This window comes from Nelumbo lutea, chromosome 5 (genome assembly GCF_056320005.1).
Source record: "Nelumbo lutea isolate HS-2025 chromosome 5, American lotus-T2T, whole genome shotgun sequence".
NCBI classification, from domain to species: Eukaryota; Viridiplantae; Streptophyta; class Magnoliopsida; order Proteales; family Nelumbonaceae; genus Nelumbo; species Nelumbo lutea.
In genome coordinates this window covers 28,365,357-28,386,798 of record NC_142688.1, presented here as the reverse complement: position 1 = coordinate 28,386,798, position 21,442 = coordinate 28,365,357, and the positions used below count along the sequence as shown (strand labels likewise).

At 37.4% G+C, this 21,442-nt stretch overlaps 1 protein-coding gene across 1 annotated transcript; it reads right to left on the bottom strand.

Moving 5' to 3' along the window:
* Positions 1-14,720: 14,720 nt before the first annotated feature.
* On the bottom strand, positions 14,721-18,416 carry LOC148851282 (receptor protein-tyrosine kinase CEPR1-like). The gene is made up of 2 exons (XM_088943647.1): positions 15,713-18,416; positions 14,721-15,512 (listed from the first exon to the last, which is right to left on the bottom strand). The coding sequence occupies exons 1-2, from the start codon at positions 18,219-18,221 to the stop codon at positions 15,142-15,144; spliced, it is 2,880 nt and encodes a 959-aa protein (XP_088799773.1). The 5' UTR covers positions 18,222-18,416; the 3' UTR covers positions 14,721-15,141.
* Positions 18,417-21,442: the final 3,026 nt, after the last annotated feature.

The following is a 21,442-nucleotide window of genomic DNA, read 5'->3' as shown; positions in this document are numbered from 1 at the left end:
GGAATTCATGTTTAGAAAAAATAAAAGCAATTTAGTGGTAAAGGAAACCTATAGAAATGGCCATATATTTATTAAAAAAGATTAAAATCATCTTATAAATTTCACAACCCGCAAAGAAATAGTTAGAAAGCTCACATCTTCAACCGAAGGTTTGAAATGGCAGCAAACTAGAGTCTAGGATGTTTTATCCAGTCATCAAGCTCTGAACCTGAGAGCAGAGTATCATAACAACCATGCTTTTTGCTTCATGGAGCACGAGTTAAAAATCATGAAGAAATTTCTTATTCCAAATTCTGGCTGCAAAACCAGATTTTCATATAATCGATTGCTCGAAGACATTTTAATAACATGACCACCTGTAGACAAAAAGTTATTGTCCCTTACACCAACATGGACATGTTCGAATATATATGAATTTGGGGAGGTTAAAATTGAAAGGATGCATTTAGTTAATGAATAATGACTTTAAATCATGAAGTTGTCCAAAACAATTCCCTTTTTCTTTCTAAAACAATAATCACGTCAATGCATCTCAATCTATAAAAGATTGAAGCAACGCGCTTCATTTATATCAATTGATTATATCGTTTTAATATGATAAACATGGGATCAGAAAGAGAAGATAAGAAGAATGGTTGACACTAAGAAATAGATGTTAATTCAAGGAACAACAATCAACAAGATCGAGAACCACAATACCATGTAATCGAACTACCCCCAGATTTTACACAAGTAGACATCCATCTGGAAGGAAATATCTAGAAAATTTTTGCTAAATAAATAAAAAAAATTCCTAACCATAGAATTAAATCTGTAGCAACCGCTTCTGAATCTTACGAAAACCATACTGACACATAGCATCTAATTAAACCATTCAAATAGATAGGAATTGCTGGTCGTTCCATTCTTTCCAATACTCTGTATGCACTCTCCATCTAAAACATTGAGAACAGAAAGGAAAGGAACCCAAAGTTAAGTGAGCCCAAATATGTAAAAGAACAGACGATAAGCGCTAGCTATTAGCTAGCCCCAAAAAGAAGAGAGATAAAAGAATATCCCGCATCTTTTACTTGAGTACATGGAAGGAGAAAGCAAAGCCTTGGGTGGGTGGATGTGGAGAGGAACCCCACCAATCCAAAGATTCATTATTCGTTTCATAAGCATTGACAGATTCCAATTTGACATTACCAATGATCACCCAATCTTTCCATTCTCAACCAGTAAACATAAATGCAAGAATCAACAAAATAAGGGAAAAGGAGAAAACTGGAGAGTGAAGTAACAGGATGGACAAAATCACATGTGAACCAACTACACCATATTTATGAAACTAACCACAAAAATCTATAGCGAAAAGGCGGGGAAACATGTGAACCAACTACATCATCATCATCATCATCCTTATCATTGTCACCATCACCAACACAACAATGTAGTGATACACCTCCACTGCATACATACATACATACGCACGCAGACGCAGTGGACACAAACCCAGATGAAACGGTGCTTCCACCGACGATGATGACGAAAACGACCGATGATAGATGACCCGCTTTTCTCCTGCTCCTCCTCCCGAGTCTTCTTCCGCTTCTGCTTCTTCTCCTTCTTGCGCTTTAGAATGACAGGGAGAAAAGGAAAAACTAGGAATAACAGTAAGAAGAAAAGAGGGTAGGGGATTGTATAGGATATAAAACGTAAAGGAAGTATACTGCCTGGCTCCATCCTGTCTGCCTTTTTCCTAGGCTGTGAGGGGAATGATGCAAAAAGAAAAAAGAAAGAAAGAAAAAAAAAGAAAAAGCTACATTGAACGCCTCATCTGGAAATGCACCAATATAAACTCTGATTTGCAAAGGACATTTCAAAAGCTACTTTTATTGGAACAAGGGTAGTTTGGTAACTATAAGAAGTGGAGGTGGAAGGAGCAGAGGCGGAGGAGGATGGAGAAGGGGAAGAGCAAGAGCATGAGCAAGAAGAAGAAGAAGAAGAACACGATAACACGTTTTCCTGAGCCATTACTGCTGCAACAGATAACCCAAAGCCCGGCGGCCCCAGCTCAGCTTTTATCTTTACCCTTCTCTTCTTCATCCTTTTGTTTATCATTATTATTAGTTAGGGGCTGGCTTTAGAGAGAGAGAGAGAGTAGAGGGAATGAATGGCCGAATGGGAAGAAAGAGGCGAAGAGGGGACTGGCTTTAAAGAAGAAGGAATGGGGGAAGCGTTATTATTTGAGCGGCTGCGTTTTAACTCGCTTCGGGGTTTTGGCCGGTGAAAAGCCTTTTTCAACCTTTCTCTCTGTTAAAAGACACACTAAACCTCCACTAACCACTATACCCTCCCCCTGGGTGCTGGGTCCCTCCCTCCCGACTCTCTCTTTCTCTCTCCACAACCCACATATGTTATGTATTTATTTATTTATTATGTAAAAACCCACACCCACCGCTCCCACTCCCACTCGGTGCCTTCAATTGATTCATTCAACTCTACAAATCATGTTTCCCATTAACCCAGTTAAGGATTTCTTCTTTCCTTTTCACTACGAGGAATATTATTAATTTAATATTAATATATTAGGATAACCGGTTGATACCCCCCGTAACCACATATCATTTTAATTTTTAAATGTGTTTTTACTTTACATGAAAAATAAAAGAATTATGGTAGAATGCATCTTGCAGCTTACAATGCAATATACATCGCCACATGTGCTAGAGTTTGTATCGTTTTAGAATTTTGATGGATAGCATATATGCCAATCTAGTCGTCCCATTTATAATTTTATATTCTATTATACATTGGTATAGGTACAAGTGTACATCCTTTGAGAGTTGAGTAGAGTTGAGAAAGTGAGAGAGGAGGAATTGATCCATACTCAGACTCAGAGAATGGGCGACTCTATACTATATGCATACACATACATGGTATTCGTATGGTGAGAAAAATCAACAAAAGAAACGAGGGGTGGGGAGAGAGAAAGGGAATCTGGATTCCGGTGTCTTCGCAAAATAGAAATAGAGATATACAATGAGTCGATGACCGACGTGGACATGGACATGGACATACATGCAGAGGGACAAAACAAGAGGCTTAGCTAATTCCAAGGGTTCCGTAATTAAAACAGTCACCATCTCAAGTACCCACCCACCCTCTCCATCCCCCATATTATATTATGTTTAATGTTTTACCTTTTACCATTTACCATTTTATATACACACACAACACAACAACCGGACCGGAGATGAACGAAAACTAAATTAACGAACAACTCAGAAGCCTCTGTTTCTTTGTTCAGTGACTTCAGTCCAGTGTGAGTGTTTCACAGAACAGATGGATAGCTTGTAACTGATTGAACGGGTGGAACAATTCAACAGTTGGACTGTTTGTGTCGACTCAACTGATTGAGAGGGTTTGAGGCTAAATAGACCCGGCCAGTGTTTCTTTCGGTGATTGGGTTGAATTAACTGATGTGTATAACAGAGAATCCGGTTTGCCTTGTATATAACAGAGAAATCCTTCAAAGCTCCAAATTAATTAAGCCTACGGTGCTCAACTCAAATATCAGGCCCTTTAATTTCCACTCAGTTTTCCTTTCTTCATTTATTTAGCAAGGAAATAATAAATTAATAGAGAAACAAAATGTAGATCATTGTTTAGTGTCAACCGATATCCAACCTCAGCCAAAGAAATGGATTGAACCGGACCATACTGCCTGTTGAGTGTTGAAACACATTCAATGGAATCGGCATCGTTTTTGCACAGTTGGGGCTTTAAAGCATTGCGGTATGTGCAGTATATGCAACCATGCATAGATTGTAAGTAAAGGATACCATATGGAAGCCCCCTGTTTCTTCCTCTCTGAACAGCTAAAAGCCTAAAACTAGATAAATACATTCCAGGGGTTGGTTAATAAAACAAATCCCCAACAATTTCCAAGAAGATTCCCAACAAAAGACACGCAGTTCAAGAAGGAAAATTGTAATTAATCCGAATGAATGTATTTGCATCTGTCACCTGCTTTGCTTTGCTTTCCTTCTATTTGCCCTTCGACATGGATGTACATGTACTAACTACTAATAGGGTTTGAGATTACAAACTCTCCCTAGTCCCTGCCCTTCTTGATTGTTTCATTGAGAATCAACCAAAAACTTGGAAAAAAAAAACATTACATTACATTACATTACAGGCCAAGAAAAAAAAAAGTGAAAAAACAAAAATACTTTTCAATGCACCTATGACCTAGCAAGCAAGCAGTAACAGAAAGTTGACATGTATAAGAGGGAATTTAATAAAGGGCAAATGCAACCCATTTTCACCAAATTATCAAATCTCTAAAAGAAGAAGACAAAACCGGCATTAAATTAATTTCTGGCTGAAACTAATATTTGACACAACTAAAACATCTAATGTGGACCCCATTGGCTCTATGCCCTGTCCATGTCAACCATACAGAATTGTTGTCGGAGACGTGATATATTGATATTTACTCATTCGTTATCCACATCTACTTTCATTATTGAATTTATTTATTTATTTATGTATAAATGTGCCAGTAATGTCGATGGGTTGCTACTAAATTTATTTATAATATCATTTTATTTATTTATTTATTGTGACAGCAACAGTGCCATCTGCAAGGTGTACAAATGACAAAACATGTGGCCAGATGCAACATCATCCCATATATGGCTGAGGAGTGACTGAGGTCCATGGGTTCAATCTGTTAATTAATTAATGTATTTAATTTAGATATAATTAATTAGTTACAAATTTAAAAGAGATAGAAACTCCACATGGACAAAGAAGCCATAGTATGGCTTGAAGGTCACCACCGATTGTGGCTATATTCAAATGAGCCCATGATCGCAAGGACAGGGCAGATAGAGAGAGACCTCCCCTTTTTTCTAGAATATCAGACAGATCAATTTCATGCCAGAGTGGGAACAAGTAGCCCGACAAAGGTGCTCCCACACAGACCCATGTCCCCACCTCTCCTCGCCTTCTCCCAACTCCTTTTACAAGCTAAAAGCCTAAAGCTTCTCCTCTGCGACTCTGTCGAGTTATTTAAGGCCGCTTTAAAATTGTAATCCTCCAGCAGTCACACACCCACAGACGGCTAGGACTGGATGGGTAGTTGGGTGCCCTAAATATTAATAGATGAAGGAGGAGAGAATCAGAGAAATGGAATGGAAGTCGGTCCCTAACCCTGACCCTATTTGGCAATTGGCATGCCTCCATTGGTAAACCCATTGTTCCTTTTTCTTTTCATTTTATGAAGTTGTCTTTTGAGCTTTTTTTTTTTTTTTGGCATCACTTGATCCTTAAAAGCAGTAAGTCTTGCATCCTCCGCACGGGACAGCAAGTAAGTCTGTAGCAATCTCTGAAGATAACTTCCTCTCCCTCAAAAAGGGTGCTTCAGTTCAGGACTTGGGATGCTGCATTTGATGTACTCCTATTCACGTTTTGAGCTGTTTTTGTGCAATTTTGGGTCAGAGTTTCGGGCACAACGCACACCCATCAGGACAAATTGGGGAACCCTCGTTTCAAACACAAAAAGATAATTCAATGTAAAAACCATCACCCACCGTGTGTTTCCCTTCTTTTTATGGCTGTCTCAAAATTATATATTTTTTATTTTTTTTTTCGATTTTATTTGGGTGGTGACCGGTGAGGGTGAGGTAGAGGTAATTTTGGGAAGACTATCTTCCTTTGTAAATGGGGTGGACCCTTTTGTGAAAAAGGCAATCGATGGACAATGAGAGGAGTGTAGAGATGCCCTTATTTAGTTTTTCTATAAATAAAGAAATAAATTTCTTTTGTTTTAGTAAAACAAAAAGAAGCCCTCTTTGGACCATAAATGTAGTATTAATTTGGGGTTACACATCAAAAATAGAATTGCATAAATTAATGCAGTTTTTTTCTTTTATTGACAGTGCCCAAATTTGTCAGTGGATTTAATTTTCTGTGTACTTCCTACAAGCAAACACTAATTAGTTCTTCATTTAAAAAAAAAATCACTAATTAATTCGAGGTTACACGTCCAAATGTTGTATTATTTCTATTTTAGTATTTCTACAATCTCCAACGAAGCCTCAAAGAAAGGAAAAAGAAAAGAACAATAGAAAAAGCCTCTTCGACTGACCATAATGTGTTAAAACATAATTATCTTTTATGAGAGGTTGTTTATGGGCTAAAACCTCAACGCTGTGCATGTCTGGGCAGCTTGCTCTAATGAGGCAAGGGACCCACTATCCCATGGTGGAGAATGAACGGAGATAAATAATTGGGCTGGATATCAGACCGAAGGATTAATGGATTATAAAACTTTTATTCTAACTCACAAGGAGAAAAGAAAAAACGATGGATTCTGATTTACTGAAAGTGGAAAAAACAAGACACAGTCAGTAGTTACTAGTTATGAGGCCCTCTCCCGCTCCCGTAACAGTGTCCACTGTAACCCCAGAACCCAAAAATTGATTTGCCAGTTGCCACTTTGATATTGATATGCATTTCACTTGTCTGTTGGTTTGGCCATTCGCTATTACTTTACATGGATTTATACAACTGATAATGAATTCTGCTTTGACAATCCATCGTGCTCAGACCTATAAAAAAACTATTAGGTCTTGTTCTTTCACTTGAATTTTCTATCCATGAAGTTGATGGGACTTGCTTTAAGAATTTATGGGGTATCATAGAAATTTAATTTAATCAGTAAACTTTTGAATTGATCTGCCTGTTGTTCTTGTATTGTGTCATCAGGTGATATGGGACCTCATAATTCTAAAACCCAAACCTAGAAGAAAAGAAAAACTACTGCCAGTGGCCCAGTGGCATCTGATCCATCTGATGGTGTTTGCTGAATTGCCGTGTTGGTGCTAGTTTTTGCCTTATTAGTGTGTTTTTCCTTTTCCCAATTCCCACCCATCCAAAGGACAATATGATCGATCTAACTGTGATATGTACGTGTCTAGTCTTTGTCATTTCCATGAGCATGAAAGCTTGGGGTCATGGCCCATGGAGGTCATTTGAATTGAAGGGCCTCTATCAACACGCCTAACCGTGTTTGGAGACCGGATCTGCTCCTTATACGCACATCCTATCATGCATTGGGAACATCTCTCGTATTTATTAGTTATAATTCATGGGAAATGTTCTCAATGCATGGTAAATGTGTCTGTGAGGTACTAACAGATCCCATCACCCGTGTTTGGTGGTCTACCACGGAATTAAAGGACTTGAATGGCAGCTGATTGAGCAGGAGAAGAGCATCAATAAGGCAGGAAGCAACAAAATCCAGACCAGACAAACAAGTGGCTGCGGAGTCCGGAGGAATTGTCTACGCTCATTGGCTTGCAAAAAACAACTTCTCTGGCTAAGCGATCTGGATGACTCTCTATATAATAATGTTCTTTCAGTTTCAGAGCAGGCTTTGGCATTGGTCCAAATTAATTAAAGAAATCACCAGTCTCCCACACGCATTCACTTAATTCGGTCCCTGGAAAACTTAAGGAGGCATTTTCCCCCTAGCGGGCAATATATTACAAAGTTCAATGGGCTCTCAAAGGCATCCCCATGCAGTTAATTAGAGTTTTTTTCTGCTCTGTTGCTTTCATGAAGCTATACAGCGACAACCCCAATTAGCCAATTGCCAACTTCCATCTCTACCAAATAACTTCACTTTCACTTCAAAGGAGTACTATATGTTCCTTTTGACGGTGGATATATATATATATATCACATCCATGGTCCAACTTATACATGTTGCCATGAGAAGTTTTTGTTGTTTTTGTTTTTCAAAATCACCCGGCCCCCTCAACATCTTTTAAATATATATATATAGGTACACGTGGCTAAGTTATATGTTGTTAAAAGTAACATTTTCAGCTTTTTAGTAAGAGTCAAAGGCTTTCCCAACCAATGGAATTTTTGGCAGAAAAATGTTGCCAAATGGGGGTTTGTGTTGCTGATGGTATCATACAGAAATCAAGAAAATTCACATTTTCTTTCCCCCAATATTCAACATTCCATTTATGTAGATGACCCATGTATCTCTATGTTGCAAATTAAGGTGCTTTTTCCCAAGGTGCAAGTATTATTTATATGGAAAAACAATTTTAAGATATGCCTAAAAAAATGCTTAGATTTGCATAGCATATTAAAATACATATTAAAATGTGCATGAATATAAATATGCTAGGAAAATTCATATCCATCATATAATTTCAAATATAACCATAAACGATGTATAAATTCATAAATAAAATCGAAAACCAAAAAAAAACATTAAAAAACACATAATTTAATATTCTAATGCCAAGTGTGAAATGAAGGGAAATAACTGAAGAGTTCATTTAATATGCATAAACACACACCTAGCAAAACAGTATAAATTTTATTAATACTTAAAGAATACTGATTTTAAGAACTTTGCTCCGTATGAATTCTAATACTCATTAATAATATTGATCAATATGGAACAATAATACAAATCCGGTAAGGGCTAATATGGACTGGCACATGGAATTGGTAGATATTCCAACCAATTATATGCCATGTATCGTCCATATGATATTGATATTTTAAGCTTTGGTATCTCTTTGAAGTAATTTTCTCAAGAAGATAGTGCCCATGTAATTAATGTATTTTCATTAATTTCACAGTTTGAAAATAAATAAAGAAATATATTATTATTATTATTATTATTATTATTTTCATTTTCAAGAGTGGGACCTACATATAAGTAAGCAAAATAACGCTCCACTAGAATACCAACTCATTTTACTAGGTTGAAAAAAATTTTAACATCCAAAAACTAGTACAAAATTCCAAATTTTGAATCCAATGGCAATAATAAAAGATATGGATATTTATAATTTATGGCAACGTTTTCGAACTGTTGTTGATTCAGACAGTTGGACCGTTTGTCCTGGGAATCATCTAGGCAACTGGTTCTGTTTTATCCAAAACTTAGAATTTGATTAAAAACCATTGAAAAAGTCAATAAATCATTGGCCCGGGCAGTCGAACCGTCGATCCGTTCAATGGTTTTGGCCCTTTTTTATTTATTTTTATTTAATTTTGTTATCAAAACGGTCCATTCATTCGAATCGGATGGTCGGACCGTTGACCTAGAAACCGATGGACAGAACGGTTTCATTTCCATATCGTTTTTTTTTAATGTTGATTTATGGTGGAACTTTATTTTTAACAACAATTTCCAAAAAAAAGGAAACAACCACAATGGATAACACAATCCTAGATTGGGATGAAAATGGGTTCACAGGAATTTTATACAATATCCTCTTTCATGTAGCAAGTTTGAATGAAGCCTTCATTCTAGCAACTGCATCCCCACTGTAATGGTATGCCTCCTTTTTCAAAATAAAAAACAAAACAAAACTTGAATTTCAATTGCTGGATTGTTTATAAAATGATAATTTTGCTCATTGATTTATTGTTTTGAACCTGGATACTAGGGATTTTTTGATCTGGTTTGTTCACAATCCAATTTCATTTGCATTGATGCAAAATCATAAAACTGCAAATCATTTGAGTGCAAGTTTTGATATATCTTTGTTTCAGTTCTTGCTTTATTTGCTTGCTTGCATTGCAAACATGAAGCAAAGTAAAACGTAAATAAAAAGTGAACCAAATTTTGCATTCTTCTCATTTGCACTATCATGCATTAATATTAATCTGAAGAAAATTAAATTGCAAACAAACAGAGCCTTAGGACCAAAGTCACTATGTTAGAAAGAGGGAAACAGAAAGTTGAGGTACAATTCACAATTGTCAAGTGATTTTCTGAAATTCCTTAAAAACTTTTCCTCAACTTTCTATTTTTCTCATACTTCCTATCAAACCAAAAAACTAGCCTTAAGGGGAAAATCAGCCGATCCATTCTAATACTGAACTCCGGGTCAATTCAGCTATGGTTTTGGACAGCTGATGACACATGATCGGAATTTGCTCACTGACAGTGCGCAACTGCGTAGTGCGTACGCTCAAATGTAAAATACTTTCACAAACATAAACAATAAGGAGGGTGGTCTCCTACCAAATTTGTTGAATCTACGACACCTTGCTCAGAGATTGGACATTACTTGAAACTGCCTGGTTTTACGTTTCAAGTTTCAACAGTGAAGTACCAATATATATTTTCAGTTCTGAACGTTCCTTTTCTTTTTTCAATTTAACGAAGGTGGTAAAAACAGTTTGAAAGTTCAGGGTGATGACTTTGGTCGGTCAGTTACTCTGAAACATCAAGATCGAGTTCAAGATCAAAGGGACGATGGGCCAAATTTTCACCAGCTTATATCTAATTCGATGCTGATCGTTTTTTTTTTTTTTTTTTTTTTTGGTGGGGGGGGGGGGGGGGTAGCTCTTCCCCAGAGTCTGAGCATGAAATATGAGGCAGTTTATGGGGCACCTGACCCCTTCCTATAGGTCTTGTAGCCCTAGAAATTACGAGGCAGTTTATTTGCTCTGTAAAAAGGCTGATAGCGCTTTGGACCTGATTAATATTGAATAGCTACTGGCCTCGAGCTTATTTTATCAGACTTATAATCCCCACGTGTTGTTCAAATGAATCTATCTCATCAGATAGGGCGCATTTAGTGCTGGATCGTAATCCTATAGCTATTAGCCTATTAGCTACTAGCTGTTGTAGGCCTAATGGTATCCTTTAAAATTAAGGGATTTTTGGACTGACCTATAAAAACCCCTAAATTAATCACCCATTTAAAATTATGTAGTTCTCCGATGTGTCCTACCTAGCCTAGAAAATAGCCATCGTCCAACCAAATGGGTATCCTTACTCAACCCATCATAATCCATCCAAAATTAACTCAATGGTTGCTCAACCCATGGGCTGGTTCATAAAGTAATGATGTGTCTTGAAGCCAAGTTATTCGGCTTGTTTAAAGGCCAATAAGGCTTGATCTTTTGAACCTAAAAAATAGAATAGCGACTGGGCTTGGGCTTATTTTAACTGGCTTAATTCAAGGTGTGGGATGTTCACCCTTTAGCCAGGGCCCTCATGACCAACCATTAGATGGGCCCCTGCTAAAACATGGGCCACACCAGAAAATAGCGTAATCGAATGACTAACACACCTGATTTATTCAGTTTATTTCACCAAGTTTCACTTTTTATTTTCACCTCCCATCAAATGGTTTAGTTATATTCTTCCATTAATTCTGGTTTTTTTCTTACTTTATTTATACATATAATCTACCGAATGAGACCGTACGTCATGATCCCTGTGTCATTGAACACAAGGTAAATTATCCACGGATTGTTGTTTCAGGGAAACCTCGCTTAGAGGGGTGGATTTTCACCTGTGAAATGATTTTCTATTGACAAATTAGGAGTATTTTCGTAATTTAGCAGTTAGGTAATTTATTTAATTTGAAGATCGTTACTTTGTTGGATTATCAGAAACTGTAGCTTCTTAGAAAGTTCCAATTATGTGTAAAGTAGATTACATTGTGAAATAAAGAAGAGAAAGAAAGAAACGAGTCAAACGACCAAGAGAATTCTTACAAGGAGATATATAGGGGCTCTGCCTCTGTATGTATGTGTGAGAGTATGGCACCTCCGACATGCTAATTTTGTGTTTTGGTTAAAACTTAAAATAGAAGGGAGAACATCTTCCGTATTTGTCAATGGAAGATGTTCCCAATTCACGAGATCACATCAGCACCCGACAGGGTGCACCCTACATGCACATCTCATCGTGTACTGGAAACATCTTCGATATTTATCATTGGGAAATGTTCCCAATACATGGTTGGGATGTACTGTAGGGCCACCCAATGGGGTGCTGATGTGAATTTCTAATACACAGCTGGGATTTACTGTTGGGTGCAAACCCCAACTCCCCAATACAAGTATACAAGGTAGTGTATAGTGCTGATGTGGACAAGAAAGTAGTGTATCTTAAAACTTCTGTTCCAAAAGAAACTGCTATTATTAATTCTTGCCAATTGTTGGAAGCTGTGGCCAAAGTACAGGTAAAGGCCTTTTGATTTACATGTGTTGTTAAGGGTGTCAATGTTGGATTAGACCCTGCCAGTCTAAAATCAATTTAGACAGATTGGATGGACTAACAAGACAAATTGGATTGGACCAGTATCTGGTCAATTGATATAACATAAGAATATATGTGTCAATGAACTGGGTTTGCGTTGAAACCAGTCTAAATCAAAATAAATTTGAACAAATTGGACAGTCTAGACATTGAATTGGACCAATCCAAATTGGTCTAAAACATTCATTGAATTAGATTGGATTGAATCAGACCTGATCCATTTATAATGGACTCACATTGGACTGAATTGGATTGGACCAAATCCAATCCAATTGACACCCCTACGTGTGGTATTATAGTGAACATCTACTCTCGCCAAAGTACAGGTAAGGCCACATTTTCCAAATGACCCCCTTTTGTCTTTTGAACTTGCAAGAAACAATGGTGATGGATACTCCTTCCCCACGACCACCGCCACTAATAATTAAAAAAAAAAAAAAAAAAGAAAACTTGACATATACATTCATCCATCATACAAGATTTGCATTAGAATTATCATTATCATCTTAAACAAAGACACGTAAAGATGACAATCGCTTTATTCAAATATCACCTAAAGTTGTATTTGATTTGAAGGAAAAGACAGGGAAACATAGTCATTTCCCTACATTTTCCTTCAAACCAAAGATAGCCTAAATGTAAACAACTTATCCTGCTGTGCATTTGCATTTGAAATTGAATTCATTATTCCTCATGAGTAGCAGGTTACTCGTAGGTGTGGGTGTGGGTGGTGCGATATATGGAAGAGGATTATGGGAAGATGCCTCAAACAAAGGCAGCCACGATTATATTTTCATGCATGTACAGTAAAAACTACAGTAGCTATGGTTGCCACCATACTAATTAGACTGTACATCATTTATGTGCAAGGTCGATGAATGTTGTTTTTCTAGTCTCTAGCATTCCTGACACGCTAGTCAAAGACTTTTCATCCTTCTTTTTCTTTTTTCAGTAACAAATTAACTGGGAAGTGGAAACTATCAACTGTGGACTATTAAAATTAAATTTTGATGATGGATGGGCTACTTTAAACTTTAAGGCCCATAACAGGTATTGGACCTGATTGGGCGTAATTAGCATGATCATAATTAATACTGTATTCTAGCTATGTGCTTCAAAAAAGGAAGTGCCTAAACTCATCGACAGTACCACTATAACCAGCCGTCCAGTACACTGTTTTCAAAATCGGAATGGATCGGACTGTCAGACCAGAAAAATCGAGAATCGGTCACCTGATTGATTCCGTTTTCCTCCAAAACTGTTTTTCCCTTAATACTGTTGATTTTGATCAATAAACCGCTAAACCGGCTGATTAATCATGCGAATCATTCAAACGGTTTTGACTGTTTTCTAATTTTATATTATTTTTTTTGTCAGAACAGACCAATCATTTGAATCAAACAGTTGGACTGTTCAAACCGGTAACTGGACCTCTGACCGATTCATTTTTAAAAACCATGGTCCAGCACATAGATTCAAGTGCTCAAGTACAGTTTTGTTTTTCATTACCAGCCCTTCAGAGCATATATGTATGTGTTGCTGTAGCAAAGATATTCCATTCCCGAGTCCCGACCCAAATGAAAATAAATAAAAGAAAAAAAAAGAAGATGTTCCTCTTATTCTCACCACCTCATTTATTAAAAAATATCTAACTCACCAAAGATATTCCATCACAGTATTGGTTACCCTTTGTTGCATTGTACTGTTGCAATAGAATAATATGGTCATTGCATCTCAATCATGCTTGAATCTTATTCTTCCGGGTGGACCTACAAAGTACCAGCCCACGCACAGTGTGGACACATCACACAAGAGCACACACACGTGTGGACGTGCATTTATGCACGTGCCTATCTTACTTATTATTTGTCCGTGACCACTGGCTTGATAAGTGGCTAAATTCTAGCATAGAATCTAGCACGCCAAGCTAAGCTACTTTCTTGAAATAAACTATATATTTTTCTACATTGTAATGCCAAGAGGCCCATATATATATATATATATTGCAAGGCCCCAACGCAATTCCATCCACAAACTCTGGTGATTAATTAGATCTCCTTTTCCTTCTGAATAGCAGAAACAAGGAAATAGAAATACTGAAATACCTCTCCTCTCTCACTCAGTCACTCATTACGCCCTTTCTAATTAAACTAATCAAGAGTTTTTGAATTGGGAGTGGAAGTGGAGTAGTTTTTTATTTTAAAAAACAATTTGATGGATAAGTTGTGAGTGGAGATTATGGCACACTATCTACGGTTGATGGAGGCTTGGAGAGTGCTTTCTCTTTCCTCCCCCCCTTCCCCTTCTCTCTCTCTCTCTCTAATATCCAATAATAATCACACTCACAAGTCACAAAGACAAAGATGCTCATCAATCAATCATGTCTCTCTCCATCTTTTACGACGGATGGCTCATCTTCTCTTTAGCGAATCTTACCCAACTTTATGTTCTAAAATCAAGAACCCAGCACTTTTGTTCCAAACGAACCCGTTACAAATCACCATCTTACGCATATCCAGTCGTCCACAACATTTCTGCATTCTTTAGGTCTCCTTTTTTGAATCACTCATGAATTAAAGAGAGAATAAAAGTTAGGAAAAACAGAATACCCCAAAAAGGAAAAAAATGAAGAGCAAGAAAACGGCTTTTTATTCTTTTGTTTTCTTTGGATCTATAATATATGTAGATGCTGTGCGTTACTATAAAGCAGCTGTAATGATCCAATTATATACATCAACTTCTTACGAGAAACAAAACAGGAGGAAAAGGAAAAGAAATAAAAAGACAGAATCTCTCTACTACAACTACTTTTTTTAATCAAGAGAGAGAGAAAGTTGATTCTACACTAATTTCTGTATTACTTACTTAAAAGGTTATGCTTGGTTTTAAGGAAAAGGTAAGGAAAGGAAGGGAAAGACAGAAAACCTATATAAAGGTTTGTAAAGGTTTACCGACCTTTCCCTTTCTTTCCTGCACTTTCCTTCAAGCCAAACATAACCTAAAACTTATCGATCTCTTTGTATGCTCATAATTCCGATGCGTACTTGGTCTTAACTCTTAACGACATCTGATGTTTCCTTCTTTGATGACTTGCAAGAATCAAATCTGCAAGGGTCTGCCTCAATCAGCAACTGAACGACCTCGTTCATGGTGGGACGGAGGGCAGGGACCCTGCAGGTACAACGGATGGCAATTCGAAGCGCCTGTATCATCTCTTCCATGAATAGCCCAACTAATCGCTTGTCTAACACCTCCATCGCTCCTTCTTTGGTTTCCACTTTGCATGAAACCCAGTATAAAATGTTCTTGCTCTCTCCGAACTCCGGTTCTACTGGTTTCTTCCCAGTTATCAATTCCATGAGCACTACGCCAAAGCTATAGACATCACACTTAACTGTTGCCTTGGATGAATAAGCATACTCTGTCATCAGACATCAACCAGAAAGATTAGTTAATTAAAGACCGACAATGAATAGAAGATGAAGGATTAACCGATATCGAACATATGGCATGCATGCATCATGCATGATGTAGTCGAGTTAAAAACATGCAGAAGCATGTAAACATGTTAATTAATTTGGATTAAAATTGAGTTGATTTAGAACATATATAATTACATACCTGGGGCAATGTACCCGTAAGTTCCTGCAATAACAGTGGTAGTGGAATCCTTGCCACCTCTTGCTTGCAACACCTTTGCAACGCCGAAGTCAGCCACCTTAGGTTGGTAATCGGCGCTGAGCAAAATGTTGGTTGACTTGATATCTCGGTGAATGATGGGTGGCGATAAATCATGGTGGAGGTAGGCCAGACCCTGTGCCACTCCGAGTGCAATTCGATGTCGAGTGGGCCAATCCAGAAAGTGTCTGTCTCGCCCTCTGTGAAGTGCATCCCATAAGTTTCCATTTGGCATGTATTCGTAAACCAGAAGATTCGAGTGTGAGCTTGAGAAGTAGCAGTATAACTTGATGATGTTCATGTGCCTGATACTCCCAAGCGTTTCCACCTCCGTTTTAAGTTCCTTATCTAGGAACAACTGATCCTCTGATGCCGAGTCCTTCACCTTTCGACTCCACAGTTTCTTCACCGCAACCGTCTTTCCGTTGCTCAACTCGATCTTATACACTGTTCCCGACCCTCCATGTCCCACAATGTTTTTGTCAACCAGGGCCTCAACGATCTCACGCTGGTCAAAGTTGATCTTGTGGAAGTTTTGGACATGTGAGGACGACCAAACTAAGATTTCATCCTGTTCCAGCATTTCTGTCTCCTTTCTAAGCCAACGTTTCAGAAACAATACTGCCCCAATGATCACGACTATCCCCGAAACCCCAATAACCCATATACAGTTTAGCCTCTTTCGGCTGTAAATCTGTGGACACACTGGGAAGTCTGAATCAGATGTATTAAGGTATATTGAAACACAAAGACCTGGATTTCCCGAAAGGCTTTCTACTAATCCTCCTTTAATCAAAGAGAGAGGAACTGGACCTGAGAGACGATTGTTTGAAAAATTGATCGAGTTGGGTAGCAATTCACAGATACTTTCTGGGATACTCCCCGTCAAGAGGTTGTTCGATAGGTCAAGAACATTAAGGGATTTCAAGGAAGAAAGCGTTTTGGGGATGGGTGAACTAAATTTGTTATCTTGGAGGAGTAGTAGATTCAACTTCCTTAGATTTCCAATTTCAGGAGGAATGGCACCCCTGAGGAGATTGTTGCTAAAATCAATCTTCACCAGATTACTAGCTTGGCTGATTTCAGGTGGTACAACACCCGAAATCATATTGTGTTGTATAAACAGCTCCGATAAGTTCTTACCATTTCCGATCGTTTTTGCAATTGCACCACTGAACCGATTAAAACCCAGATCAATGATCGAAGCATGGGGAAGACCCAAAAGGTCTTCGGGGATGGGGCCTTCCAAAAAGTTGGAGCTAACTCGAAACCTTAGGAGACACTTGCATTTCCCGTAAGTCGCGGGCAACCTACCGGTGAACATATTATCCAGCACAAGAAAATACAACAATTTACCTCCCTTGCAAATATTCGGTGGAAAATCCCCGGAGAGGTGGTTTTCCGACAAGTCCAAAGCAGTCAAATCCGATGACTCTCCAAGATTCGTAGGCACTTTGCCTGTCAAAAAATTGTCATAGAGAGACAATATCTTCAAAGTTGATGAGTTACCAATTATGCTCGGGATTTCTCCAGTGAGGCTGTTGTTGTATAACTGCAGGACACGGAGACTAGGAAGATTGCAGAGAGACTCCGGTATCTTGCCAACTAGTAGATTGACAGACATATCCACGTCAATGAGCTGCGTAAGATTTCCGAGCTCCTCAGGAATTTCACCTACGAGTTGGTTGTAGTAAAGCTCTAACTGCCGCAAATTCTTCAGCTTCCCCAGCTCTGGAGGAATTCGACCAACAAGGAAATTCCCACACAATTCGAGGTCGACGAGTGAAGTCATGTTCCCAATGGATGCTGGGATCCTGCCATGAACCATGCACGTTGACAGGATCATGGTTTTAAGCTTTGTAAGCCGGGTGATCTCCTCTGGCAGCTGCCACAAATTGAAACCTCCATTCTCATTGAAATTCAGCCACTCTAGGTTGGTGAGATTGGTGATTGACATGGGGAAATCCCCAGTAAAGAGGTTGTATGACAGGTCAAGACGTTTGAGAGATTTCATGGGTGAGAAATCTGGAAGTGTCCCAATAAGAGACGAGTAAGTCATATTGAGATCTTCTAACAGAGAGCAGTTATTGATGCCAGCAGGAAAGTTGCCATGGAGGTTGTTATGGCCGAGCCGGAGAATACGCAGTTGGGGTAGGTAGTGGCAGACGTTAGCTGGAAAATGACCACTGAGTGACCATCTGGAGACATCAATCTCTACAATATACCCTTCGTCGTTGCAACCAATTCCAGTGTAGTTACAATATGACCTCTCACCGACAATTGCAACATCCCAACTAGACAACGATTTGCCTGAGAGTGATTGTTTCATGAGAGTGAAGAAATGAGATTGGTTTTCAACGGTGGCATGAGAGGAAATGTTAGAAAGAGAAAGAAATAACATGATAAGATAGGGAAGAAATTGGGCACCCATCAGAGAATCGAGATTATACATATGGAGTAGAGAATGAAAAGAAAAACCAGAACCAGGGCGTGGGTGGTTGGTTAGTTAACGTATCTGTTGCAGGCGAAGAGAGGAGGAAGAGAGAAATGTATATAAGGCATGATGAGGTATCATTTGGTTGCAGCAATACTAAGCTGAGTTGAAGAAAAAGGTGGTGAAGGTGCGTGCAGAGATAGAGAGAGAGAGAGAGAGAGAATGGGACGGAGGTACCTTTCTTTGCATAAAGAGGCTTTTCCGTTTATACCCACTAATGGTTTTACCCTTTGTACAACTCTTGATGTCCTCCTGATCGGAATTCAACGAGGTTCATTTGTTTATTGCAGAATTCTAATCGGAAGTAATTAATTGGGCATGTTGAGATTATATGCAATAAGCTAAACAGGTTTGGGGGAATTTACAACTAAAATGGTGGGGATCTCTTTTGTCTTTACAAAGGCCAAAGGGTTAACAGATCAAACAGAGAATACTGTGGTATAGTTATATATTTTATGGAAGATATGCTTACATTTTCTTGGATGGTTATGAATTATGATCCGCAGACAATAAAGAATTGGCCAGCTTGTAAAGAGAATGTTTGGGAAAATAATGTTTAATATTACTTGTATGAGAGGGAATCCTGTCTTGCTGCCGTCGAAGTCCTTGCTGAGGTGGTGAAACTGAAGAGCTCAATGTATTTGGCCACCTCGTCATCCCCCTCTTCAGTCAATAATTATTTATTTGTATATATGATGACATCTTCTCTTTTCAGCGGCTACTCAGAGAGATGATGTGGCCAATTATTCATGCTGCTCATTTATTTGATGAGCATTTAAATTTTGCCTTCATTTTCTTTTAATTTAACTTGAAAAAAATCACTTCAACAAAGGGCTTTTGTCCTAATAAGAGTCTACTGGGCTAAAATTGAGGACGGTGGAAATAAGAAGGCTAGCTGAAGCCTGTTAATTTACGGTTGAGTGATGAAAATATATATATATATATATATATCAAAATACTGTTATTATCAATATTTTTAACCCATCCCTATCCTTTTGCTAAATTACTCATTATGCAAAAACGTCCCATCTATGGAAACAGAATCCCCTTTTTTCACATATGAAAGATGAAAGAGATTCTAAAGGTTATGCTATATTTGCTTTTCTCCCGAAGCACGATAGCAGTATTTCTGTCGATTTCTACTAGTTGAGGAATCCTTATTAGTTTTTTTCCTTTATTTTTGAAAAAAAAAACACCACAATACGAATGTCAAATGCGTGTACATATATATGGTATAGTTATCCTCTGGGTGTTCACCCAATATATATGATTTTGTATTCTAAAACAAAATTAATTATTAAATCAACAACAACATATTAATATTTTTGTTTAAAAAAATTCAAGTGGGAAAATATAAATGGTGTTGCTGAAGACTTGACACTCATAGCCATATGCTACAACTATGACATTAATGAATTTGTTTTCTTTGATGTGATGTATATATCTATATATATAGAGAGATAAATAGATAGATAGATTTTTGGATGTTGACTTCTTTGTTATCGTTGTCTATATATTTGACACCTTTTTTTTTTCGTCCATATTGGGATTCCTTCCTCTTTTTCAATGGGAGTACTGTGATTCCGTAGGTTATATGTGAATTAAACCATTAACAAAAGTAAATTTGATGTAGGACATGATTATATTCCAACATTCTGTGCTCAGGGCATCTTTGCTTGCTTCCTTCTTAGCCTTTCAAGGTTATTACTTGAAAAAAAAATATTCCTTTGTCCACCTCTGTGCTAATCTGGCTTTCCAATTGAAATTAGAATAACTCTAGGTAGGGTAATATCTCAGATCCTCCTCTTTCTTTTCTTGTCTAGTTAACCCCGTCGGTTCTTAAATAGTACTGGGTTGACTACAAATGGAAACTGGGCCAGTAGCAAAGAATCAAGCATACAGAGGCAGTGCCCCATGCATTTTCCATTTACTCCAAAAAAGCTTTTGCTGTTGTCCTCGTTTGTTGCTGTTGGAGGATATGTATGTGCTTTTATGCTTTCACATACAATAAAATAAGGGTGTGTTCTACTGCTGTAATGTAAGGAAACACAAAACAGTGATCCAAGATTTCAATAGTATATGTAACTGGAAGAAGTTTTGTTTTTACAGGAAAAAAAGTGATAGATTTATATGCAATGTTAGAAAAAAAAAAAGGGCTAAGAAGAGGAGTTTAGATTTCCTCCTGGCAAAATTGGTCCTTAACACCCACCTTACAGCCCCTGAACTGTGTACATCAGGAACATTACCGTATTTATATGTTTTTATTCATGGGGAGATGTTTCCAATGCATGGCTGCAAAGGCTCTGCAATGAATGTGAAGAGGAAACCCGATTTCTAAAAGGAGATAAGAAATATAAGATATGTGATTATTGACCAAATATATGTTTCTTTCTTTTTCACTTAAGTATTAAATATTATGCCATTTGGTCAAACAAGTTCTAATATCATTTTAACAACCCTTTCAAACTAAAAGTTTAAGCTATTAGGTGAATTCCTTGAAAAGGTTTTTATTCTCTAACAAAATCATTTCGAAATCACTTATCTTTCTTTATTTCTTTTCATTTGATTTTTTCATTTTAGCTTCAACAGATAAATATGTTTGGATGAGACTTTTTTTAGTTGGATTTTCTTCTTATTCACAAAAGAATGAAAGAAAATGGTACCTTAGTTCACAACAGATAAACATGTGTGTCTGTTTAATTATGTTTTTTATTTTTATTTATTTATTTATTTTTTAAGTAGCGTTTGTGTTTTTAGTTTGAATGTTTGTGAAAGCCCTCTAAATATTGCTGACAATCTTATGTATTTGCAGATCTACATGATAGGATGTGAATAGATATGGTTTACTATTTTTCTTTTTTTTTTGACAAAATGGTTTACTGAGATTGGAAATATTAAGATGAATAACTTCTTATATTTTACGATCCAAGGTTGAACAAAATTGGAAATATTAATAATGGGTTTGATATTGCACCATGTCATATTCCAAAATGTCACTCTCATTATTATTCTTTTGGCATTAAAATATATACTAATATACATACATATGCAGTCAACTGAAAGATAGGAAGGAATAAATACAACGCAGGGGACCATCATATCCGTATAAAATATAAATCACTTACAATTAAGATGAAGTTGAATTTTGTATAATGTCAAATACAAGTATCTGTGTTACC